The sequence below is a fragment of the Molothrus ater genome, chromosome 1, assembly GCF_012460135.2.
Source record: "Molothrus ater isolate BHLD 08-10-18 breed brown headed cowbird chromosome 1, BPBGC_Mater_1.1, whole genome shotgun sequence".
Lineage (NCBI taxonomy): Eukaryota > Metazoa > Chordata > Aves > Passeriformes > Icteridae > Molothrus > Molothrus ater.
The window spans coordinates 88,914,495-88,941,999 of NC_050478.2; the positions used below are offsets into that span (position 1 = coordinate 88,914,495).

Here is a 27,505-nt window from a genome sequence, read left to right on the forward strand (position 1 = left end):
AATGTGCTATATGCATTCTTTACATCAGGAAAACTTTTCACACACATTTATCTTAATGTGAAATATTAGTTTGCTTAACAGTAAAGAGCTCATTCCAAACAAATTCAAAACAGGTACAAGATACAGCAAATGCAGCCCCAGTTTTGCATAGACTTACTTAGGTGTGTTTAATGCTAAAGTCAATAATCTGTAGTTACAATTAACAGCATAAAGAGCCTTTAACAGGAGATAAATATTCACTTCAAGACTCCTTTCCATTGTCAGCAGTGTGTAAGGAGGATTTCAGTACAGGAAAGGCTGTAGTCTGTAGCAAAACACAATAGTCAGGCAAACTTCTTTATCTTTTTGGACCCAAATATTTATACATTCAGACTTTTGCAGTACCAGAACTGGATAAAATCCACTTCACCAAGTAGTTACAGACCACAGGAGCTGACCTGTATGGATATTTTCAATTCATGACAAATTGAAGTTAAACAGCCTTGCACAAACAGCATGCAATTCAATAAACTTAAGGATCATTATGGTTTATTTGTAAACTTACTGACCAAAGCAAAACTAGAATTGGAAACTAGAATTCTGCCTTTTGGATTTCTTAATTTTTTTTTTTTTTTGCTGTTGAAAGGAATGCACTCTGTATTTTCTTTACTGTTACTAAGAAACTTACTTAAACTTACTTTTAAAAATCTTTGAAGATTTAAAAAAATTTTCTAACCATTTTTAGAGGTGGTTTCTAGATATAGCTGTGGAGTTTGTATTTTGGTATAACAATTCAACCTGATTATTGTTTACAAATTTGAAAGAAACAGATCAAAATGCCTCCCTTAATGAATTTCATTCCCATGGAATACAGATTTTAAATTGAAATGTATGAATTGTTCTTTACCAGGTTATTTTTTTTCTCTGCATCATGTAGTTTGTTGAACCTGTACTTGAGCAAAATAATTATATTTGAATGATGTGTGTTTCATGTAAAAAATAGGATGGGGCAGGGAGGGAGAGAGGAAAAGACTGAGGAATTATTCCCTTTGAAACATGACAGAATTGGTCTAGTAGGTCACTGTGGTACCAAATGATGAAGAATTTAAGAAGCGTTAAGAGATCTTCCCAGCATGTAACAATGATTTGCATTACATGAATACCCTCTATGCCAAGAAATCAGGTTTGTCAACAATACAGAAAGATTTCTATGAACTCGCATACATATTAAAAGAAATCATGTTACAGTTTTTTCACACCTTAATTCACTTTAAGAAAACTGAAACCCTCTGTCATATCGTAGGCCAAGAACATGGCAGAATTTGAAGTTTAACAATGCCATCTACCTTATCCTATATTTCCAACAATATATCTTTTTAGCTAGGAATTCACAATTTCTACAATTTCCATTATCTCCATTATCAAATGAGAATGATTTTTAAGTAGAATATAATCCAATATTATAGCTTTTATTTTTGACAGCCTCCAGTTTGGCAATAATTCTTGATTCTGCTGTAGTACGGGGTCTTGTTTTTTCAGTTTTCATAGCCTAGTGGCACAGGCACTACAGTTTCAGTTCATGAGTTGTCTTAAAAACACAGATTTGGATCTTAATTAAAATGGTCAGGATGCTTAGGTTTTCACTGAAGAGAAGCTGAAATGCAGGACGTTTATATAACGTCATCTGGCAGACTGTAGACCTTGTGAGGACGAAGAGGGTCTTGAAAGAGGAGGGTATCAAAACTAGATTTTGGCAATATAGAAGATGTATTGTCCATGTAGTTCTGTCTTAAGCTTTAAAAATACTCTTATTAATAAGTTTTTCCTTCCTTAAGACCAGGTAATACACAAAACGAGGAAGAGTCCAGGGGTCAGAATTTTCTTCAGTTCTTAGTTATTCTCTATGAGCTTTTTTTTTAAACTTTTCTTCATAAGATTCTCCATACTCATTTACTCTGCTCTTATCCACAGGATAAAGCCTGGAAGAAAAAACCCAAATCTTTAGTTACATTACAGCCTCCTGTCTGAAGGAATTAAGTAGTTCTAGGATGCCTAATTTTAAAACTTAATTTATTTGTCATCATATTCTCTATTCCCATTTGGGGCAAACCCCAACATCTTTAAAGATTTGTACAGACATATCAGCTTTTTCACAATATGACTCAACCAGTTGTCTCATAACAGAACCTCTTAAGAGATGTACTAGCTCCCTTAAAGCTTGGCTGGAGTCTTTCCTCAAGCAATCCAGGACATCTGTCAAACTTGAAACCAGTGCCCAGCCCCTATCAGAAGCTGCTGACCACTTAATTTCTACAAAAATAACAATAAACAAAAATGCTTATTCTTGGAAACAAAAATACACTTTCTGTAACTTCACTATGAACAATATTTCATAAGTAGTGCATATAGCTTTATTCCCTACCTGATTTTAGTTACTCAAAGAATCTCAAACTCAACAGGTACTCAACTTACAAGAGAACCTGATAACTTGTTTTTGCAAACCAGGTAAACAGAAAGGCAGAGCAGGGCAGTCCCCGATCACACAACACCTTTCACTACTGCCCTGCAGTAGTGCCCTTGGAGAACATGCCTCAGACACTGAGCATATGGAGATGTGGCCCTCAGCAAGGGTTAGAAGCTCAAAACTGCTAAGGTGAATACAAGCTTAGAAATTTCTCTCCTTTCCCTAACTTCAGGTATTTATGTCTCACATTTGATTTGTGGGGGGTTTTTTGTTTTGTTTTTGTGGTTTTTATTTTTGTAGGTTTTGGTTGGTTTTTCTTTTGTTTTGGTTTTTTTTTGGAGGGTGGGAGCATTTGCGACTTCCAAATCCGGTGAAAAGAAGGATGTTGTGGGGAGGGAAAAGGGGTAACTGACAAAAATTCTGAGTACTGTGAGAAGAGGAATCTTTTTACTACTCTGTGTCATGTCCAGGATTATTGTCAGTTATGGGAAAATGGTTTAGTTCCTCTTATTTGTATTGAGATCTCCTTTACAGGGTGCCCTGCTCACCATTCCCTTTACTAGGCATATACATAACTAACATTATCCAGCCCATACTATACTAGACATTATTATAGTGTAAAGCTTCTGCTCCAAGTCTATCCCAATCTACAGCTCTTTATAGCAACAAAAGCAACCCTCTTAATGCAACCATCTATAGCATTGTAAAAACTGTAACAAATATTAAAGGAAGTCATACCATCTTTGGTAGAGATAGACCAGGAACACAACATCATCTCTAAAGCATGCCAGCCTATGAGATGTTGGCATAGTGATGATAAAAGCAAATATATCATCGATAAAGGTGTTGAATGCCTACAGATAAAAGAAAAGTATACTTCAGTTGGCTGTGAAGAAAGGAAGTCATCAGTCATACAAAGTTAGAAGCTTCCTATATTTTTCTGTGGGAACACAGACTTCCTCCATATTTATAACACTTAAAAGTTATGCTGCAAAACTAATTAATGCAAACTTTAAAATGCCTTCTTTTAATGAAGACACTGTCTACTACAGACCAGAAGTTACAAGTAAAAAGGAAGTAGGACTGTTTCAGGTAAGTGAGAGTATTGTCATGGGAGGGGAAAAACCACATACTCAATTTCAGAGAAAACTTCAAAAGGAACTGGAAAAACCCCCACACTTTGGTTCATCCATTACTCAAATGACAAGATGTACAAAATGTCACTTCACTTTCATTTTCTGTAGAAATTTGAGTAAAAATTTGTTAATTTATTGCTTTTAAGAAGATTAACTTAATAGCCTTGGAAAGACTTTAAAATATTTTCAGTGCTTTCCTGGAAGTAACCATGTCTTGAATAACGGATGGATAATTTTCTACACCAATTCCAATCAACTAGGTGTACTATAGGCTCTATTTCTGCAGCAATAATGAAAAGTAATTTAACCAAAAGGCAACTCCTCTGGATTTGGCTCTTGGCTACAGGAAGTGTGTACGCATCAACTCTTACAGTGCACCAGCTCTAGTACTCATGTTGCAATAAACTGTTTCAAAAAACAGTTTATTAAAACTCACTGAAAACATCAGGAAACAAACCCAGCAAAGAATATTCACTGTTAGGTTAACAAACTGAGTCAGTAACATGGCTCCTTTCAGTTTAGCAAGCTGTATGCTAATCCATACCATAAGAAGGGTGCAAGTGATGTAAGCACAAAACTCACTCTACAAAATTAACCAATGTTTATATGATGGAAGAAAATACCGGCAGAAAATGGGGGTGTTGGACAGGAGAGAGTTCTCTCTCCAGTTAGAGATTAGTTACAACAGGAGAGCTCTTTCTGTCAGGTCAAAACAAATCCATCAGTCTGAAGTGAATGAGGAATATGGCTGGTATTTCTCAAGCCTGTGCAAATGTTTGTCATGGAACAAAACCAAAAACCTTGGCAAGCTGGAAAAGACAGCCTTTCCAAGTCAACACCCAGGTGAGTGATCCTACAATAACAATCGGAAGAAAAAGCTAAATGCTCCATCCTTCAGGCACACAGGCAGTCTTCACAAGGCACTGCAAGTGAATGCACCAAGGCAGCCCATTTGATAGTGTTTGGAATGGAAAATTTTCTTTTGAGATTACCTTACTTGAAGGTACTCTTTATTAACAATGAAACATAAAACCCACAGAAACTGGTAAGTCAGAGTTCAAATTAAGGAAAAAAGACAACAAAGCTCTCTAAAACAATGGTCACAGGTGAACCCTCAGACTCTTTCCACTTGAAGTGAAGAAGAGAGCAAGCAAATGTCTAAATGAAACATAATTGAAAACAAAAATAGACTTCGTTCTCTACACACACAAGCCTTTGTTGTGGATAGCCTATGGCATCTAAACACGAACTATAAATGCTCTGTAAGAAAAGGCAAGGTTGTACTGATTTAAAGGTTATTTGCTTGAATAACCTCCCTCTGTTGTTTATTTAACTGCTGATGTCTCTGCTCAGTTATTTTCTTTGGTGAAGTAAAATTGTGAAATTATTTCAGTAATATACCTTTTGCTCCCTCCTCTTAAGAAACACGCTGATTTGCCTAGTATATGCCTGAAATACTGTGTTTATTGTTATTTTTGTCTCTATTTCCACATCAAACACTGCTTAGTTGCTATTCTGCTACCAGCTACATTTCAATCTGTTTCCCTAGATGCACCCTGTTTCCTTAAAAACAGAAGGCACTAGAAAGTTGGACAATTGCTATAGGCTCCTAGAAATGGAAAAGCCTTTGTAGTCTCTTTAGGCATGTATGTTTTAGTTCTTTTGTCCCATATCTTCTGTTCAGAATTGGACACCATTTCTTGAGCAGTTTTTAAACACTGCTCCTTTTAAAGTACAGATGTTCTGGATAATTGTAATATATCAGCACAGGAAAAAGGAACGCATTTATGAGTGGATGCACAAATAAAAAGGGTACATGGTGATGGCATCAGGGCCTTGATGATTCCAGCACATCCAGCCAGGGTTTCTCAGGACACAAAGATCAGGAAAACAAAGCACAGTACAAAAACTCTAATGACTGGGATTGGTGGGAAATGATAGTCAAAACACTATCACCTCTTTAGGGGTACAAGAACAAAACTAGCACAGAGTTGCTAATTGAGGGAGAACATAGGGGACGTGAGAACTCAGCAGTGGGTTTCCCTTGTTATCCATATCTGTGCATATGAGAGTCGACTGGGATACTTGGGTCTATCATCTTGGTGTCTGGGTACCATACAAACCACTTGGACACACGAATGGGTGCATGTGTGTATGCAGCTATCAAAGGGTTAGTGAGCTGATTTTTGGTTTTAAATAAGCTCACCTTCCCCTCCAAGTTCTGGTACTGAGCTTGGCTGCAGCACTGCACTGCCTTACCAGGGCAGTCTAGGCAGTGGGGACACCACAGTGCAGCTGCTCTTCCCCCATGGAACAATCCCCCCTCACATTTGCCCAGAAGCTCACAATTACCACCCTGGCACAGAACAGTGTGTACATTACTTCAGCCTCTGGTAGCTCCTGGAACCTGCCAAAATAAGGTCTTTTAGCATTCCTAACTGTTGGCAACTATTCCTTGCCAGTGATGCATTGACACCTTCTTAAAATAAGGCATTTAACTGAGACTGATACATTTGTCTGCAGTACCAACATCTGCACTCATGCAAGACAGCTGACAGTACAAAAAGCAGTATTATCATAAAAACTAGGATGCAAGTTCTAGTTTTCTCATCATATGGAAGTCATTATGAAAAACGAAAATCAACGTGGTTTTTTATTTTAAGGACGGTTGCAAACAAGTTTAGTTCTTAAAACAAAAAAAGTACTACCATCCTTAAGCTATTTATTATTAGGCTTTTTCTTACAGAAAATAATTTTCAAAATGACTGCACACAACTTTAATTTAGAGCTTTACTTACTTTGTATGTGAAAGCCTTCCATGGTAAGTGTGCAACAGATTTCATCTAGAAATAAAAAGTATCAAATTGTAATCAAGTCCGGAAGAAGAGACTAGAAAAGTAGACCTTCATCACTTTTCAATCTTACCTTGTAGTTTACAAATAGTTGGGGCAGCATAAACAGGAATCCAAAAGCATACACTCCTGAAGATGAAATATGGAAAACAAACAAATGCACAGATGTTAATCACGCGACTGTACTTCCATAATTACTAATTTCACTCATTTTTTCCCCCTGAAGAACGAAGATGCATCTAATTCTTTTGTTCACTTTGGGTTGATTCTTCTCCCTTTTTCAATCACTGTGATAATTTAGTAATAAGTTATTGATCTGTATTACACTGATCCAAAGGACAGCAGTTAATATTCTACTTTTGAGTCCTGGCTTTCATCTGAAAAAATATGTATAGAAAAGAGAACAGAAGGGACTCACCATTGACAAAACTGTTAATCAACCAGGAGTACCAGCTACAAACAAAGACAGTACAGTTACATTTCTCTTCAGCCAAAATTATAACACATCCTAGACATCACTGTACACCACATGACTACTCCAAGAAACAGCTGTGTTATAAATTTCTCCATCACAAGAACTAAATACCTCACATCTTCCTTCCCTGGAGGGGCTCCAGAGAAGGCAGTTTAAGCAAATATACTTATCAGTCCATACAAGAGGTTTTGACAGATTTATCAACTGGTTTTATACTTTTACACACCATTTTAAGACATCTATGTTGATAATCAGATAACTGACATGAGATATGTGCACTGTGTAGGTTAATACTGTTCACTGAAACCTGACTGTATTACGGCCTGCAAAGATAACACTGTGTTCTAAATATTAAAGAGTCACTTAATATGGCACAGTAAGGCCTTAACAAGTACCATTCAGTGCAAACCACAACAGTAGGTATTAAAAAAATAAGTAAATACAAGGAATCTAGATTTTTCCCTCTTTACATCTAATAACCTTCCCAGATGTTCAATGGAGCACAATCCTAACAAAATAATGGTAGGGCTACAGACAATGACAGAATCCCATACTCCTGCTTGCAATTCTGAGAACAGCTAATAACTGTCACACTCTGGTTATGTAATTTAAAATTAAACTTGCACTGCTGTGTTACTGTCACATTAATAGCAACATTACAGTTGTAGCAGCATTTCAGTAATCCACAAGTATTTAAAGAATGAATCAGAAAATGCCTCCAAGACTAAAGGATAATCCACTGCTAAAATTATTTGTTCTGGCACATTTCCTTACTGATTTAACAATGGCAAGAATTCTATTATATGAATTGCCTTCACTTCCTTAAGCTGCAGCTCATAAAACACCTGAAATACAGTATTTTGAAATACTAAACAAATTCAAAAATTTTGTCAGAAAAGCAGAATTCTAAAATGTTGCATATTTGTTAGCTGCTTACTAAGACAAGAACCTTTTGAAAAATATGCTTTTCTAATAGCCCAGAAATTGCCCCAGTTTCTAGTATGAGTGTTACAGCTCATTCATGCAGCAACAGCTTAAAATAACATTAGGAAAAACTACTACTGCTTGTTTTCTCCCATCCCATCTGGGCCTAAGGACTATTAAAAAATGCCTACATGTCCTCACCATGCTTGTGTTTGCAGGATTTTCCTACAACAAAGTCTCATTGCTACACACTTGCTTGCATCTCTCCAACAAAAAACCAACCAGCTATTTTGAGTGAAAGGTGACAAGGGCTTCATTTGTTCATGAAATATTGAATGTCCAGCTCTTGCTGAAGTATTACTATATGGCAGGAAGTTCATGGCTCTAAAGGAATAAAGAGCCCTTTCTAAAAAATGCTTTTGCTTGCTTGCCATCATAGCTATCATATCTAGGAACAAAGAAGCCTGTTGTTCAAACCAAATGATTTTGTGAAGGTTTTTGCTTCTTTTTGCTATTGGACAGGTTCAAGCACTGAATTCCTTTCATCTCTCCTATCACCAACTGGCCCTCTGAACGTCAATAGTAGCTTTCTTCCTCCTCTTCTGATTGACATGTATGCAAGCTATTGAATTCTGTGCTAAAGTAATTATCAGGTAACCTGTGAAATACAACAGCCGGCTTACAGGATGTTAAAAAAAAAAATCTATATTCTTCAACTTTAGATAGGACAAGGAAGTTTCTAGTTCCTGGCCTATGCATCAAACTAACAACTGATTTCAATAACCATATAGAAAAAATGGGGAATGTTTCAATTCCTTGTAAGATCCTTTACAGAGTTACAGTACCTTTTGTATTTGACATTCAGCAAGGAGTAAACTGCGCCTCCAATACACAGTGGATAGAGCAAATATGACAAGTATTTCATAGCCTAATGGATAAGAAAAATAGTTTGTTAGTTCACATTCTATACCGACAAATTTTTCATGGCATTAAATAGCCATGAAAAGGAGACAGCCACATAATTTTTTCCTGAAAATATTTTCCTATTCCCCAATGCCTGCTATAATTTCTACTATGCTTCCACTTCTAGTGGTGGTGGTGAAAATTCCAAAGCCCAATTCAGACAAACAAGCACCTCAGAGCGTTGGCACCAAGAGACAGCGCAAAGATCAGTCTCTACAAGTAGCTTCCTACTTAACACCAATGTTGTCACTTATGCTCAATTCCTTTCGAAAAACAGGAACCATGTGAACTTTCTTTCAGTAAAAATAACAAGTACAAATATCAGCTTTCAAATTTTTGAGTGGTAATGCTTCTCAGAGCAATGCCTCAACCAGTTTCAACAACCAAAAGAAATATTTCACAGTTTCCTTTCATAAATTATCAGAATGAATCTTCACTATCTGATCATCTACACAATGATGATCCACTTGACAACTGTGAAGATGTGGAAAATACACTTGTAGAAAAAAAAGAGCAAAACAAGTCAATCAACAGGTGACATACACAGACTTTGTAGATCACAAGTCATAGGATTCTCTCTTACCTGGGCATCGTATTCCTCGGTTTTCTTTTCAGAGTCATTGTATGCACCAAACTGCAACACATATGAAAATCATAATCACATCAGAACATAGGGGAAAGCATTTGCTCTCCAACTCTCTACATTAAGCAGGTAACAAAGCTTTTATAAGCTTCTATATAGGAGAGTCATATATTAGTCCTGTGCAGCCTACTAAATATGGTGTAGGCAAAAAGATTAACTTTTAACCTCACATTTTATACCAAACTTCCAGGACTTCTTTGCTTAGAGAAATGCCGTTGAAACAGCAGAATTCACAAAGCAAAAGCAAAGTCAAGTAGCTAGAAATTTGTCAGATACAAGAAGCATTTATGAAAAACCATAACCATGAAGAGGTCATGGATTATCATTGTTATGGATTACCTCCACATGTCCAGAAATTCTGCCTGCTTCAATACAGTTCCTTGACATAGGAACAAGCAAAGCCACCAGTCACTCCAGACACAGACTTTAAGCAGCACAAAACCCCAGCACTTCTTGTGCAGAAATACTGAATATTAGACGACTGTTTCTTCTACCAGCAAGATAAACTTTCAGTGTACAGACTGCACTTTGCCACTGCATTTTCTGTAATCTCAGCACTTCATTTTACCCAGAAGAATCATCTAAGAGTGTACTGTCCCCAGAACATGCCATATCTTCTGTTAGTTCCACAATGGAAAAGTTACGCTACAGGTTCATGAAAAAGCCAGTTTCTTATTTCAAAACACGATGTCACTTAAGTGTGCCTTTCCAACACAGTGGCAGCACAGCTCACCTATAAAGATTAAGCAGAACTGACAGAAAAGTTCTGAAGTTTCTTCCACCATAAATACATACAAATAGCTGCTTCTTCTAAAGAACTCAAAGAAAGAAACAGGTTTGCAAATGCTCATCCTGCTATTGGATTAAGCCATTCATAGAGAGATGTACACAGGAAACTTTTATAATTAAAAAAAATTCTTCATTTCACTAGAAGTCAAGATGCACGGTAACCTGGAAACAGATGGATGACTCAAGAGTGTAATCATTAACAGAGCAATGTCTACTATACCTGAAATTTGGGTCTCAAACCTTGCCACCTGATTGTCATTTTCAAGGCCTTCTTCACCTTCCAGAGCTGTGATTAGCAAAACCAAAAAATGCAAATAAAAGATTATTATACAAAGGAACATCTTATGAGGGATTCCAGATTACTTATTTTAATCACCTATTGCATAAAGCAGTAGCATCCTGATTGCAGCACACACTGCCTGTGTCTACACAAACCAAATGCCATGTAATCTAACAAGTACAATGTTGTGAGCCTGCACTATTAAGTCTCTTTATCAGATGATGTAATTTAAGTGAAGTAATGTAGTCGTTCCAGGATATCTGAATGGTAGTGCCTAAATGGGGTTAGCACCAAGATGAAGCCCAGGTCAGGCATTTAGAAAATTCCAGTAGTCATTTGCCAAGCAAGTTTTTTTCTGTGCCTTTAATGAAAGTGCCTCAGAACTCCTAACAGGGATTAAGTTGGCACTTATATAGTCATTACATTTCAGTAGTGAACTACAAGCAAAAATCAGTGAATCTGCTGAATTATTTGGTTACTTACTGTACAGCTGTAACAGCCTGACCCTAACATAAACCTGAAGTTTCAGTTCACCTGAAAATTTACTCATGTACCCACACTGCTATACAGATTTGACAACTTAGGCAATGCAGGTCCCCAGGAGAGCTGCACTCCCTGAAGCTTTTTGTGGACAAAGTTAATTTGCTTAACTTTAGATACACCAATATTCTCTTCTCACCCACCATATATTCCAGACAAAAAAAAAAAAAGGGGAATAGTGTAACGACAGTTCTTTACTGTTATCTTTGGTACAAGTGAGAAAATAATTTCTTACAGAATCAATTCAATGTCACTATTAGCACTGCATGAGAAACAGGAGTTAAGTCCAAGTTGTGAAAAAGCTCTTCCTAGCAGACAAATTCCTCTGAGATGTACTGTCACTGAGATTGCTGTCACTTTGAGACAGCTGTGCTACCTGCAACCCACTGACTAGATGCAGACTTTTGGATCATGCACACAGGCAGCACTCTCCTCCTTGTCCTCCTTCCCCAATCACCTCAGTTCTGGCACTGTCTGTGGGCACACAGCCTGCTCTTTGACAGTGCTTCCATGCAGGCTTGTTGACATGGTTATACTTGCTTGGCCAGGAGTGAGGCCTATTGGGTGATGTGATAAGTGGAACCTCAGAATCACTGTTTGGTTTCTGCAATATCAGTTGGCCCATCCCAGAAAAAACAGATACTTCCAATTTAGTTATTTGATCAAGGGACACCATCTTCTCTGTCACTGAAAGCCAAGGACACGCAAGCTACACCAGAATTTTCCAGTAACTAGTTTAGCATTATTTTTCTACTATAAACTATGGATGTTGCTGCATATACTGGTATCTGGTGCTACAGCTTTAAGAACTCACCTCAATCACTGCACCAACGCCTGCTGGGATCAGTACCAATAAACTTGTTTGTTCATCCAAAAGGAAAAGAAATATTACCACGGTACTAAAGCACCGCCAAAGCACTAGACAGAAAACATGAAAATGGAAGGCTTATTAATATTTAAATGAACAGCTGAGATGACAGAAGACTAATGGTCTATTTGGTACAATTCTGTCTCACACAATTTAGGTATGAATTTCTTCTGTGTACATCTTGATATATCTAGTAGTCCTAGAAACAGCCAATGATCTCTAGGCAAATAGGGAACAAGAACATTTTATGCAATCCTTATCACAGGAGATGAACAAAAATTGGAACATTTAATGAAGATTTCTGTACTGAAGCAATTCAGCAATATGTGAGTACAATTAGGAGCCACATTCATTATGCTTGTCTCCTGGAAGCTGAAAGGCTGTGAGATAATATAATGTCAGTATTTGAGACTCATTTATTGTTTGTAAATGTTAAAGTCTTTTGAATTTGACTTTACTGGGACTCAAATCTGGCAACTGACACTTATTTCTGAAATTCCATGGACAGTTTTGAATTTTTATAAGCACTTTGGCATACACATACCAAGAGCAGTACAGCTGCTTTAAAAAAACAAATGCACTCATAAAAATGATAGATGGATTCTCCACATGATAAAGCATGTTGTTCATCATAAATTAGAATGCCCTTCCCCCCCGGTATTGATGTTCCTTACTTGTTTTAATCTATCTATAAATATGATAGAATTAGGGATAGTCTCAGAGGTCAAGTGACTCCAGGTTTACAATTTTGCTTAATAATCAAGATTGGAAAAAAAGCTATTCATCTGTTTCTAGGAAGGCTTGGCAGGATGTCAGATCACTATGTTTCTCTCATCTTTCCTGTACACAAATCAAGTCAACCCTCCCATGCTCTCCCCCTCCCCCCACCCCAGGAGCCTCTATTGCTGCTGTTTACATCAAAGCCCAAATCAAACAAGAGCATTACAATACAGCACTTTCCACCCACAAATATTTTGGAACCTGTAGTTATCTACAAGGAACACAAGGGACTTGCAGAACAGCATTACTCATGAAAGCACATTCTCTCCACCCACAGAACTTTTTCTGCTCTTCATTCTTTTCTCAAAGTACTTCTCTGTTCCTTCAGCAAGGAAAACATGGTAACTGACTCACTATTAATCTAATTCCCAATTCCAAGACAGTCAAACCTCAGTAGTGACACAAGTGCTTAAATTCAAGTGATACCTGAGCACAGAACTAACAAAGTTAGAACCATCTGTGTAGCCTGTTAGCCATCTCTTTGTACACAAACCATCTCATTTGGCTATCTTTATAAACCTACAAAGTGTTAACTTAGAGCAAGACTGAAAACACACACCATATAATAGACAGCACATAGACAACACTTTGCATTCTAGTCCATACCTGCTTTTGTAGACATCCCAATCATGCTCCTCTTTTTCTTCCAAAAACTGATGTCATTTTTAAATGCAAGGAAATCAAAGAGAAGCTGCAAATAGGCAGAAACATACTCATTTGCTCATTTGAAACATACACTAATGAGAGACTGAAAATGCTAACAATGCATTCAACATGTACTAAAAAAAATCCATTTTAGAAGCTTCAGAAATGAAAATTAAGACTCACAAATAAAACCTAAAAAGAAAAGTTGTAGAAGCCCAGGCTCTAAAAGCAATGTAAAATGACAGGATGAATTTCAAACACTACCATTGCAATGCTGCCCAGATTAGTGTCCTGTAAAGCAAGCCAGAGACCCAATACAGGATAATTCATCATTGAGGGTGAAGAACAAGGACCTTGAGGAACCACACACCACAGGGAAAAGCATAGTAAATTAAACTAAAAATGCTCAGTATTGGATTGACAGTCAATTTACATTTGGTTAATATCAAAAGTTTAGAAAAAAAAAAATCCTACAATAGAGCAAGGCAGGTTTCCTCTGTATTTTGTCACTAAGTTGACCTAAACTTCCAGGACATTTTAGAATTCAATTTATTTGTAGGAAGCTTTTTTATTTTCTTCAGTATTTTCATTCAGTATAGTTTTTGATATTTCCTTTAAGCCTTCAGTGTCTAAAAAAAAAAAAAAATCAAACAGATTCCAGAAATTCTTTGGTCAGTAGATTTTAATGAGGAAATTTTCAGTTGTTTTTGTAGGGTTTGTTTGTTTATGGAAGGGGGTTGTTGTTTGGTTTGGTTTTTCTGGTTTTTTGGGGTTTTTTTTATTATTTGGGAAAATGATACACAAAAGAAAGAAGTATCAGAAAAGCTTATCCTAGTCTACAGATACCTTGCAATCTGATGATCACAGTGGAAAAATTAAATTAATATGCCATGGAAGTCTAAGGCTTTCCAAACAAGTTAACTGTGTGCAATGTAAGTATAAAGAAATGTAACATTCCAGGCAAGTTCTTATCTCTCCCGGAGTATGGGAACTGTGTTGAGTGTAACTGTAGATTACAAAAACATTCCCAGTGTCTAAAAAAAGTTGTTCATTAAAATCAAGGTTCAGACTTAAGCCAGTGCTAAAAAAGGGACAAACGAAAACAAAAAAATAATCACGAGCACTCCACACTTTACAGGAACATTTCTGGAAGCAATTTCAGAAAATATCAGCTGATCTAAATTTCTGCAGGGATTAGAAGTCAGAGACTCAAACCCTAATACAGGGTGCCCCAGCTATGCTACTGCAGTGATGAACCTTGTGAGAAGTCAACAAAATTTAAACCAATGTTGACAGGCATATTAATTCTAGGGGCTTTGGTTCAACTACAATGGAAAAAAAGTGATAATAAAGGTAATGTTTTATATTTCAGTCAAGACTGTTAATTTCTGTATAATTATCTCAAATGTCTGCCTTATTTAAGGTTTTTATATTAACTCTGTATTGGAAATATAGCTGACTTTTGTACCAGATAATGCTTCCACTGCTCTATTGAAATTACTATTTTCAAGAATAATTCTTAATAAATGGAACACTTGAAGGTCAGACACACCTCCCCCGGTTTTTTTCCCCCCATATTATGTACTGCCTAAAAACTAAAACCACTTACATGGAACGCTGCTACGAAGAATGTCAAAGCCAGAAAGTACAAGTTAGTATCAACAAAAATTCCTTTTACTTCATCTGCATCCTTTTCTGAAAACCCTACAAAAAAGAACAAGTCATTGTGCAAGAAGTACCTGACAGTTCATTGCTGTTATGCTCAAGTCCAGCGTGAAAGGAATCTAATGTCACCTGCACAAGTTTTGTTAAGGAATCATAAATCCAAAACATGATGGAAGCTTTATAGGTAAAATCCTAATCTACCTATATTTTGGCAAGTTATTTGTCTTGCCCAAGCCCAAACCCCACCAGTTACAAGCCTTTGACTTATGTAATTACAATGTGTTTTGTAATGTGCCTTTAACATGTTGTGTAATTACAACCTAAACTGATCACCTGACAGACAAATGGGAAGACACATTAAATCATTTTGGCTGAGCAGGAAGTAAAAAAAAAGGTTTTACAAATCGACCTCTGAACTTTAGTTTGATACACAGGAAGAGTGAGCTTCACATCAAAAGCTGAAAAATAAGAAAAGGACTACACAGCAATGGACAACGAAAGTCAGTGAGAAACATGGCCATAGATGCAACATTATGATCGAAGTCCACAGTTCTCAGAAAATACACAATGTTGCATTTATGGCAATGGTGCCTTGAGTGCAGCATCAACTTACTTTGCCATCACAGCAAGTACATGGCCATTCACAAGTGATTTTGGAGTTTTTCTACTAATCTGACTGCTCCAGAAATTACTCCAATAAGAAAATTTGTTTCACTATCTACATACGTAGATATGTTTCACTATCTACATACGTAGGGGGAACAAGCAGCACCTTACACAGGCCTTTTTTCCAGGCACAGGAGGTACACTCGAGATGAGAGGTCTTGGTATCTGTGTCTATCACACAACAACCAGGGCATGGAATATGAAAACTTCAATTCTGAGGAGGCTCACAAAAAATTGTGGAGAGGTGATGGTGGACAAATGCCCTCCACAAACTCTGAGCAAGCAATTACTTGACTCTTTCACGACAGTTATGTTTAGCAGACATAACTGTCTTTAATTTAGATATGCCTGAACTAAGGAGAAGCAGTCGGATTTTACTTAGTATGGCCTGCCTGTGTTTCTCTGCAGATATATGGCTACAGTGAGCAGCTGTGAATACCTTATATCAAAGCCTATGTACCACTGATCCAACTTTTCTGTTCCAGGATGATAGGGATAACCCATGGTGAAAATGCTCTTCTTGACTATGTCCTCCAATGCTTTTACAGAGTACTATGCGAATAAAATTCATTTTAAAAATGGTTAATTCACCTCTGTATTCTTGTTCCCTATCACATGTCAACATATATTTTTATCTTTAACTTAAGGTGAATCAACACAAGGTTTGTAGCATTAAATCTCTTCACCAGCTATCCAAAAAAAAATGTATCAACTATGTACATAAAAGAAACTAATTAAGGGGTTAGTTGTGGTTTCTTAGCCTAAAGTCATTAAAGGTAAGCATACCAAATTGCTGGAGGGAGTACACAGCATCCTGCATATGGATCCAAAATCGGAGTTTTCCAAGAGATATTTTGTCATATGACACTGTAAGAGGTAGCTCTGTTGTTGAACGATTTATAACCTGCATTTCAAAAAGAATGTTTCATCTTTAACAGCAGAAAAATGGTAACAATTACTTCCATTAATATTTTTTAAAATCAAGAAAGTGATTGTATCACACTATAATTTAATCACACAATTTTATGAACTCAGTTTGTCATTAAAAGGGAATAAGATCTTAGATTTCTATATCATGCTTGAAGTCTTTGTGTTTTTTCCAGGAAATGTTAAATTAGCAGTTTGTTCTGTTCAAGTTCCTATAGCAACCTCACTGTTCCTGTATACAAATGCCTCTGAGATGGCAGCATAAAGTGGGAAACATGTGCTTAAGATAACTCTTTTGACAGTTCTTCTCTGAATGTACATGCTAAGATTGCCTAAACTAGAATATTATACAAAAACCCCAAAAAACCCAACAAAAAATTGTATCCCAAAGGCCACAGTCAGAAATTTACTTCATTGAAGCTGATTTTGAGAGAAATTGAAAGGGTGGGGAAGAAAGATGATGCCACTAGCTCAGACTAATGAAAACACCACAGCTAAAGTTAAGTAAGGTAACTTTGGGATCTGGAGTGTCACAAAAATTTTCTTTCTGCGCCCCAAAAATTAAATCTCTGCTAATCCTACTGTATCATCTACATGTTACTTAAGCTGAAAAAACAAAAGTCTTAAATTGCCTCAGCTCCTTCTGCATGACAGCTATCCTTGCCCACCTCTCAAACAGGTTTAAAAAAACCACAAAAAGCCCCTTGTCCTCTAAGATGTTAGAATACTCAGCAGCTATCTCAGCTATCTCAGAACATGTTCAGGCAGTCTGTTTTACATTTCCAAGGATAGCCCAGGATGACAGATTGGCAGGCACTCTTTGCAAGAGTTCAAGATCAGCTGCTCCAGGCTCCTAATTACTCCCAGTCATAATTCCCATCTCAGACCTGCTACTCTACTCTGCATCTGTTTCTACAGTAATTAGTTAGCTGACACCTGACTGAGGTGAATGGGCTTCTGATTCTTGTGACACAGAACATGGCTTTAGGCTCCTCACCTATCACTTAGATGTTAACTGCGGGCTACATTCATTCTCCCATTCACTCTTTCCTCCAGTGAGTACAAACAAATCTCAATTTCACCACCCTCACAAGACTCTGTAAGCTTTTCAGACAGGGACAGATCATGCAGGCACATGAAGGACAGGAAGGGAAGCTGAGAAAGTTTTATGAATACAGCAGAGAGAAAAGCTTGAGAAACTAGAACAGTGTCAGGGATCTCTGAACTGAATGGAACAAAAAATCAAGTGTGGTTACAGCTGACTGTAGAGAACGCTGGCAAGATTCTACAGCCATTTACCAAAAGCCATATGAACATCTTCCACACCGCTTCTCTTTTTCAAAGGATTCCTGTAATTCAGTTAATCTAATTTCAATTTCTCAGTCTATCAAAGACAGTGTTAACATTTACAGCAGAAAGAGAAAAGAAATTTTATCTGTGGAGGATGGACAAGAAACAAAAATTTTGCAAATGCCTGGGTAAGCAGCATGTGGCAAATGCACTCTGCACAGACAAAGAATTACTATGGAGGAATTAGGGGGACTGTAGGGAGGAAATTGGATTGCAACAGAAGACAGAGATGGGAATTGTCCAACCCCAAAAGCAAACTAAAATAAAGGTAAGATTAGAAGAATGAATTCTTTCTTAACAAACAACTTAAAACCCACAAGTGGTGCCTCACAACCTCAATGTGTGTGATGGTTGTTAAGCCTTTGAAAGCTAGGAATGACCAAATCCCTGCAATACACCTACTGTTGCAGTATGGCATCAGAGCATCATTACTTCTAGCACTCTACTTAATCAATACTACAAAACAGTGTGCAAACACTGCAAATAAGTTCAGTGGTATGAATTTTAAAATTATCTCTTTAATAAATTCTGTGCAATCCCAAACCCACAGCATTCAAGCACGTTAAGAACATGAGGAACACGTAATCTCTAGACTGCAGTACTCACCACAGAAGACCTACATCTTGATGAAAATGAGAGTCAGTTAATAATCTACACAGCCCAGCACAAGCAGGAAAAGCACATCTTCAGCTCCATGATTTTAGGTCAGGAATAGAAAACAGATACTGTCTGTGCCCCTATTTACACTCAAATATTAACCTGGCTCCACAAAAGCTGTACCACCTTCTCTCCTTATTCATGCCTGCTCTTCACTTACCGCTTACTCTCTTACAGAATGTTTACTACAAGACCATTCTTTCTGCAGGGCTTGAGAGCACTTTGGCCAATCACTACTGAGACATCACACAAGCCAGTGCTGACAGGGAAGTTTGCAGGTTTTAGTGGAATAGTCTTTGCAGCACTTCCCAGGATCTTTAATGACTTTCTAAGGCAGTGAGTTACAACAATATTAACTGTGGCATGCATGACAACTGCAGGAATGTCATTAGTAATATGGGAATACTGAATTTATTTGTAAACAGGGTACATGACTTGACCAGATAAAAGTTCACATGAATGTACTGAACTGGACAAGCTGTGATAAAACTTTAAACAAAGGACAATGACCACTAACACAGACATTACAAATACATATCTAAAAATATACTGGACAAAACAATCTGCTGTCAAGACTTGTAACAAATGCTCAGGAGTTTATTTTGCTGTACAAATCTGGGGTGGAAGGGACACAAAATTATAAAGATTCTCTTGAACACTAAGTAACAAAACCCTTTCTCTGAGATAAAGTAATGAATTGGAGAGACAATTTTAAAGGTTTATGGGAAGTTTACATCTACAAAGGCTTTCAACTAGAAGATGCATAATTCAGATGTGCTCATTTAACAGTTTTGAGGGATTCCCAAAGACTCCTGTTCTCAGTAACTCCAAGTACCAAATTCCAGTCAAGGCAACTGAAAAGAACTGCAAAGCTTAACTAAGAGCTGCTAAGATCAACATTATTTAGCTACATGGGACTGCCATGTGTAACCTGTAGCAAAGGAATCGCATGATTTCCTACATGATAAGAGTTGGGCAAAAACTGAATACAGATTTTTTTTTTTTTTTTTTTTTTTTACTGCTGGAGTGACTGAATACTAAAGCAGGTTGCCCATACAGGCTGTGGCCTCTCCATCCTTGGATATAACCAAACCTCAACAGGAAAAGGTCTTGAAAAACTCACTCCACATGATCCTACTCTAAGAAGAGGCATTGGACTAGCAATCTCCAGAAATCTCATCCAACTTTTACTTAAGTTTCAAAGTACTGATTTATTTAAGTGCACAAAATCATTAGATGTATTGTGACACCAAACTTTCAGGTGCTCATGTTAGTCTAACATGATAGACAGCAGCACCAAGAAATTTACTCACATCTTAATTTTGAGGAGATAAGAGAATAGCTACTGACTTATCTCAAGTGTAGCTCCACTATCAGCTGTGGATATTGTCAATATGCCTAGAAGGTATGAGAATCTACTCTGGGATGCTAACACAACTTCTTCATATTAGGGAGTCAAACTACTGAAGAGACTGGTCCTGCCACTACTGCTGCTACAGGGATGTCCTCCATATCCACCCAAAAGGCAAAAGCAATGGAATCCAAACATCTTTGGTGGAATAGAAGACAGTGACTGACAGATACTCCTGCCAGAGAAAAGTCTCAAAACCCAGATCCAGCTTCTGCAATTACCACATTAGGTCACATTAGGTTAAATGGTCATTGAGTCCTTTTGTGCATTTATACTTCTTCATTACAGCAAACAACCTATGAGAAAATCTTAAAACAACATTGAAGATTACTGTTAAAACTGTTAAATGTAATTAAAGGTATTCTATTACTCACCATCAAATCTTTCACTCTGTTGCTTAGCTGATCAATAAATAATATTGGAAGGTAATGCACTGTCTTCCCCAACTGAACCCTAGGATGTTTAAACATGGATTTTATAACTGTAGTGATCTAAAAAGAAAACTACTTTTATTCAATTAGCACTCATTCATCACTTTCAAATCTACCCATGTAGAAATGTCCCACCATCTTTTCAAGCACATTTTCTTTTAACACACAGCAAGAAATTAGCCACTAGTCCAGAATCAATTTTTCATTGAAAGATACAGGTATTGAAAAATTTTGTTTGTTTTCACTCTTCTGTAGAAAGACAGAATAAGCAAATAAAAATACAAGTTAAATCGGTTGTGATGATGCTGAAGCTTTTGAATGACCAAGGGAAATTTAAAAGTCTGCGGAAGAGAAACATGCTGAAGTTTACTGCCATATATTTGTGTCCTTTGTTTCAAATATCCCCCTCCTACTGCAACCATGACACCCCCCCACCATCTCCCCCACTCACTGGTGCCTGGCACAACATCAGTCTCATGCTCTTGCCCATATGGGACCATGAATGTGATGCTGGCTGATGCACAAATGAGAAGGTCAGATACTACTGCAGGGACTGTACAAGGAGCAGAAATCTTCTCTGCCATCTACAGAAACTCTCATTTGGATTGCTATACCACCTCATCAACCTGCATGAATCCAATAGTCACTTCCTAGCCTTCAAGCCCTCTATCAAATTGGTTACTGTAAAGTTACTTAGTAAATTATGACCTACATGCAGTTGCTATGTCAGCATCTTGGAAAATTATTTAGCCCAATACACTAACAGAGACAAATTCTTCAAGTCTTCACTAGAAAGGCAGTTAGGTATCTACACTGTGATGTTCTTGTTAAAAATCTATGGAGTAGCATCATGGAGATTCTTAAAGCCTGAAAGTTGAACTTGAGCTGTTGACAAAAGAAGAGTCTCCATGCATGCTAAGAGACTGCATACTAAACGCACAATGTGCAACAGTAACACAGAAAAGGACTAAATTGAGGCTCAGAAACAGTGCTTGGTTATTTAACTGAAGTGATTTGATTTCTATGTAGTAACTATGATTAAAGCTATCGTTACTGAAATTGCAGCAGGTTATTTCATATCAAAACTCTTTTCCTGTATAATGCCATAATTAAACATCACTGATGCAAATCAACCAGAAAAAACTACCTCATCCATCAACCCCAGTCCAACAACCCCTTCTTGTTATGGTTCTACCTATTCTGGCTGGAAAGCTATCCCAGAACCCTGGGGTCTGCTGGTTAACCAACTACTTCTGGATTTAAGAGGGTCTTGGTAGAGAAAGGCATCAACATACAGCAGCACAAGCCTGTAGAGCATTACTTATATGCTTGATACTGGAAGTGACTGAAGCAAGCTGTGAGCAGAAGCTACTGCCTGCACCTAGGGGCCTAAAAACCCAGCCCTGTTTGTTAGAATTTTCTTGAGGAAAATGACATAACATAGGAACACACACTGTCCAAGTAAAATAAAGTGAATTATAAAGGGAGAAAAAAAGATTTCCTAGGAGATCAACTGTACCACTTCAGCACTTCCAGTTTGTGCAAGTAACTTGCAGGTGAAGGAAAACTGGAAAGGGTCATGGGATGGCAATTGCTCTGAAGGCCAGAAGGACAACAAATAGGTTTGAGGTCTGCTATAGCATTTTACCTGTGTCTTTGTAGTCCTGCTTTGCCTTGCTATAGTAACTCCACACAGAAAAAGTATTGTAAACTCTGAGCTGTCCAGGAACCAGGTATGTGCAGTAAGGCTTTCTAGTACATAGTATCTTAGCAGCAATTTGTCACTACCAAAATGCAAGCATTAAGAGCATCTGCCCTTGTCTCTAGGTGCCAATTTAAACATTAAGTACTACAGAAGGTCAAGGAAGATTTTTGAAGAAATGTGACATAAGTTTATAAATACCATATCTGACAAAATTAAGTCATCAACTTACATTTTCATGTAGCGGTGAACATCAGCAGGGAGCGATGATCCATCAAACACAAAATCTTCCACCATGACATTTAAGGTTAGTCTTGATCTCCAGTGAGAGACTGGTTCATCCAGGGCATTGGGCTGCTTTTCTGCTTCAATTTGCTTAAAAAAAAGAATAAAAATGCATACTGCTAACCAACACAATTTTGAACAAGCTAATAATCTAACTCACAGAATCCAGAGGGTCATTAACTATATCATAAACCAGAAGCCTGCTAAGAAAGAATTTACCTTAATTTTGACAAGATCAAGTCTTTTGCTCAAATACAACAGAATGGATTTTAAAGGCCCACCACAATCTGACACTGAAAAACTTCAGTGTCCATTCACAGCCTTGTTCATCAAGAAGGAATATTCATCTAATATTAACCTTCATACCTTAGGATTGTGGATACTAGTGAGAAGAAATCACTTTGAAATCAGGACTAAACAGTAATCAGATGTTACTTCAAAACAGTCAAAAGGATGATCAACCAAACATTATCTGTTTGTCTTCATATCTTATTCTACTATTTTACAACAGCGAAGCATATGATTTCAAATGAATTCAATTCACTATAGAAAGCAGCACCATGCTGCTACAGAGCAATACAGTGTTTCTACCAAAAGCAATGAATCCTTGAAGTGATTACTGCTAACCAGGATAGTATTTAAATAACTAGCCAGCATTTTAAAGAGCTCTGCATCTGCTCTGCTGAGTGGTCTGCTATTAGCAAGATAATTAAGAAGAGGATTTTGATTTTTTTTTCTGTTTTATCATCCTTAGTTTAATGATGCAAGTACAGCAGATACTAACACCAGAAATGTCTATAAAATAAATTCCTTATTTTGCAGATGCTCTTCCATAGATGGGACACACACCTACCTGTGTGGCTGATTCACCAGTGAGCAAATTAATCTCTTCTGGTTTGGGGATCATGTACGTGGTCAGAGGGCTTACTATATGCACCTGCTTACCATCCTGCCAAGGCAAAATGCCAGCATGGTGAAGAAATACAAATGCATATAATGTGCCATTATTTCGGGTTTTCTTTGGTACAGAGACATTCACTGTCCTAAAATACAAAATAAATATATTATGAGATGACATAGCACATGCTGAAATATTTTGCTATTACTAGACACAATTACTTCTGGCTAACATGTTTCATAGCTGGATGGGGTAATTTTTTATACAATATATCACAATATACGCATTTCCAAAGATTTACTATTATATTAAGATAGTTTAACCTTTGTCCACTCCCAACTTTATTGCCCTAGATAACATAGGACTGCATCATCAATTCTTTTGATGCTTTCCTCTACTGATAGGTCACAGGGCCAAAATTATGACAGCACTTGCAAAAAACCAGCCTTTGTGTGCTGAAGATGCATCACAGATCGTATACACGATACAAAGTTTAAAAAGAAAATTAAAAAGTTTTGCCACGCACTTTGCATTAATAAAGTAACTTCTCAGCTAAGGCATGCCAAGCAGAGAACTCTAAACTGGAGCCCCAAACCATGAAGTCACTCCCCTTGTACTAGCCAAGAAATCATCTTACTTGCACCCTTGCATAATGCCTCCTCTATTCCTGTAGAGGAATACACCTTATTCTGCTCTGAATACTTTCAATAGCTTAGCAGACCCTCTCAGTAAAACAATTCTTATAAGCTCTGTCAGAGAAGAAGTTCAATATGACCTAAACTCTAACCAACAAGTTTTTTAGTCACAGAAAATGAAGAGAGTGAAATAATCTTGGAGACTACGATAAGAGAGTCAAGAACGGGGCAATTATTTTAAACAAACAAAACAAAAGTGAGACAGCAAATCTGAAGAACAAAACAAGTAGTTCCAGTAATTTTTATTGTTCAGAGGCATATGCAGAGTGTAGTGTTCTATTAAAAAATTTCTCTAAGGGCACAGTCTTGGCACCAATATTGCTTCAGAAGATCCCCAAACCCTAGACTATCAGAAAATAAGGTTTTCCCATGTGATTTTTAGCAGACAAATAGTTATGGAAGAGCATGTTGCTAAAATACATGAAAGGAGAATGTGGCTTGACGTCTAAGTCCTGTTCCAGGACTGAAGCCACAGCAATTAAGGACAAAACAAAACGTGTAGCCACTGTCCTACCTATGTGCTTAGAGGCAAGTCTCAAGCACTTCTAGGTATATTTGTCTTTAGATTTTCTGAATGGAAAGTAAATTTTACTATTATGAGCAAGGCACACTTCTGCAAAACATTTGCCTATATGGCTGAGAACAGCACGCTGATCCAAGCTAACCAATAGTGAAATCTACCTTGGCTTCATGCACACTTCCATCCATGTAACTCCTAGGTAGGATGCACACTTCAGAATTCAACAAAGAACTCTGATACCTTGGATACTACTAGACCAGATCCTTACCTTTCAAATTTGGACTCAATATCAAAATCCTCCACATTCAAAACGAGATCTATATTACTCTCTGCACCAATGCTTGACCGGGTGGTAGTGTACACGCTTAACTGAAAGCAAAACACAGCACAGAGAAATTACGAGTATGGAAATAAATTAATGCATATCTACATTCAGAGTACAGGTCTGTCTTTGAGCTTCACTAATTCTCCCAGCTGCAGGAAGGCTGTATACACAGGGAAAGAAAATAGTGTAAAAAAAAGTCTTTCAGCTCCTTTTGGGGACAGAAACACAGCCAGCCACTAAATACATCTTAATGGGATGACCTGTTCTGGAAGTTGAAGGAAGTGGAGCCATTTCAGAGAACCAGAGATCCTGTCAATAAAAGAAAGGGTCTCTGTCAGGGCTGGAAAGGACTTCTGGAGATCACCTTGTCCAATGCCCCTGGCAAGGCAGGGTGACCTAGAGCAGGTAACACAAGAACACATTTAGATGGGTTTGGAATGTCCCCAGACAGGGAGATTCCACCTTCTCCCCAGGCAGCCTGTTCCAGTGCTTTGCAACCCTCAACATAATGAAGTTCTTCCTCACACTGAAGTGGGAGTTCTTGTGTTATGGTTTATGGCCATTACTCCTCATCCTGTCGCCAGGCACCACTTAGCATCCATCCTGGATGACCATCCCCTTGGCACCCATCCTCTCACATATTTATATGAATTAATGAAGACTTCTATAAACTAAACAGGCCCAGCATTTCTTCCGCAACGCTGCTCTAACGTGTGTGACAGCAGATATACGAAATCAATACAACACACGAAGCCAAGCCCCACCCTTGCACCAGCCAAGGGAACTCTCGCAAGGCCCAGCACTGCCGAGAGGGCCCGGAGGGAGCAGGGACGGGGGGGAAGCGGGGTCAGAGGGCACGGACAGGACAGAGGGCAGGGGCGGTGCCTCGGTGCCTCGGGCGGTGCCCACCCCGCTCACCTGAAGCTTGGGCTTCCGAGCCAAGTAGGGCCAGACGCATCCCCCGGCCGCGCCGTCCGCCGCCGCCGGGCAGGGCCGCGTGTAGACGATGCCGTACATGACCCAGCAGGTGTGCGCCACGTACACGGCGAACACGCCCACCACCAGGCTGGTGAAGGAGCTGCGGCTCAGCATGGTGACAGTGCCGATGGCGATGGCGGCGGCCGCCCCCCGCCGCAGCCCCGCTCGGGATCCGCCGCCGCCGCCGCTCGCGCATCCCCCACGCACCGCCCACCGCGCCCCGCCTCGCTCGCCCCGCCCGCCCCGCCGGCCCGTCCGTCACTTCCGGCGGCCGCGGGAGGCACCGCCCCCTCCTCCCACCCCCGCCCGGCCGCAGCCGCCGGCACCGAGAGCCGCTAGGGGGCGCTGTGTGGCGGGCCCGCCGCCGGGAGCGCTCCGGGCTTGCAGCGGAGGGAGCCGCGCTCGGGGCCGGAGCAAAGGACACCGGGCTGATGGAGCGAGTCCGGAGAAGGGCACTGGAGCTGGTGAAGGGTCAGGAGAACAAGTCCCATGTGGAGCAGCACCCAGAGGGTGTTCAGCCTGAGAAATGGGGTCTTAGGAGGGCTTTATCGCTCTCTACAACTCCCTGAAAGGAGGCTGCGGACATGGGAGGCTTGGCCTCTTCTCCCAGGTAACAGGATGAGAGGAAAAGTCTTACACTGCATGTGCGCGTTTAGGTTCTGTGACGGTGTTCGCAGGGGTCTTAGGATGAGGGAAGAGACGGGGATCTGACTCCATGTTTCAGAAGGCTTGATTTATTATTTTATGATATATATTATATTAAAAATATACTAAAAGAATAGAAGCAAGAATTTCATCAAAAGGCTAGCTGAGAATAGAAAAAGAAAGAAGGATAACAAAAGCTTGTGTCTCAGGACAGAGAGTCCGAGCCAGCTGACTGTGATTGGCCATTAATTAGAAACAACCACATGAGACCAATCACAGATCCACCTGTCACATTCCACAGCAGCAGATAACCATTGTTTGCATTTTGTTCCTCTCAGCTTCTCAGGAGAAAAAAATCCTAAAGAAAGGATTTTTCATAAAATGTGTCTGTGACAACTGCACGTGGGAGTTAAGGTTGTACTTCAGGAGGAGTTTCCTCACAGAAAGGGTGATTCGATGTTGGAATGGGCTGCCCAGCGTGGTGGAGTTGGATGAGGGATCCCTGTGAGGTGTTTAAGGAAAGCCAGGACCTGGCGCTTTGTGCCATGGTCTAGCTGATGCCATGGGTTGGACTCGATGATCTTGGAGGCCTGAATGGATTGTGTGTGACTCTAGGATAACTGATAAAAATGAGAGCCGGCTCCCGGTACTAAAGTGATTTCAGCTTTTATTATAAAAAAAGAAAGGCCTAAAGCACAGGGGGCCATGGACCGAGCAGCAGGAGCACTCCCATTGAGGATACTGCAACGCCAACACTGGGTCTTCTGGAGCAACAATGTCCCAGATGGAGCAGCACAGATTCAGTGGGTCAGAAGGATGTACTGGATTTGCATGGCCAAGTTTTGGTAGCAGGAGGGGGGCTGCAGGGGTGGCTTCTGTGAGAAGCTGCCAGAAGCTTCCTCCATGTCCAGCAGAGACACTCCCTGGTAGTCCCAAAGCTGGACATGCTGCTGTCAAGGCTGGGCCAAGAAGAAATGGTAGCGAGTGAGAACGTGTGAGAAGAACAACTCTG

The 27,505-nt window shown here is 38.9% G+C and overlaps 1 protein-coding gene across 1 annotated transcript; it reads right to left on the reverse strand.

Annotated features, from left to right (window-relative positions):
• On the reverse strand, positions 1-25,996 carry CLPTM1L (CLPTM1 like). The gene is made up of 17 exons (XM_036406322.2): positions 25,789-25,996; positions 24,814-24,914; positions 23,286-23,475; positions 22,380-22,522; positions 20,389-20,467; positions 16,456-16,573; positions 14,948-15,042; positions 13,300-13,384; positions 11,860-11,963; positions 10,446-10,511; positions 9,377-9,427; positions 8,676-8,758; positions 6,850-6,884; positions 6,505-6,560; positions 6,378-6,422; positions 3,182-3,297; positions 1-1,958 (listed from the first exon to the last, which is right to left on the reverse strand). Exons 1-17 carry the CDS (start codon positions 25,960-25,962, stop codon positions 1,874-1,876), a joined length of 1,626 nt encoding a protein of 541 aa, XP_036262215.1. The 5' UTR covers positions 25,963-25,996; the 3' UTR covers positions 1-1,873.
• Between the last annotated feature and the right edge of the window lie 1,509 nt (positions 25,997-27,505).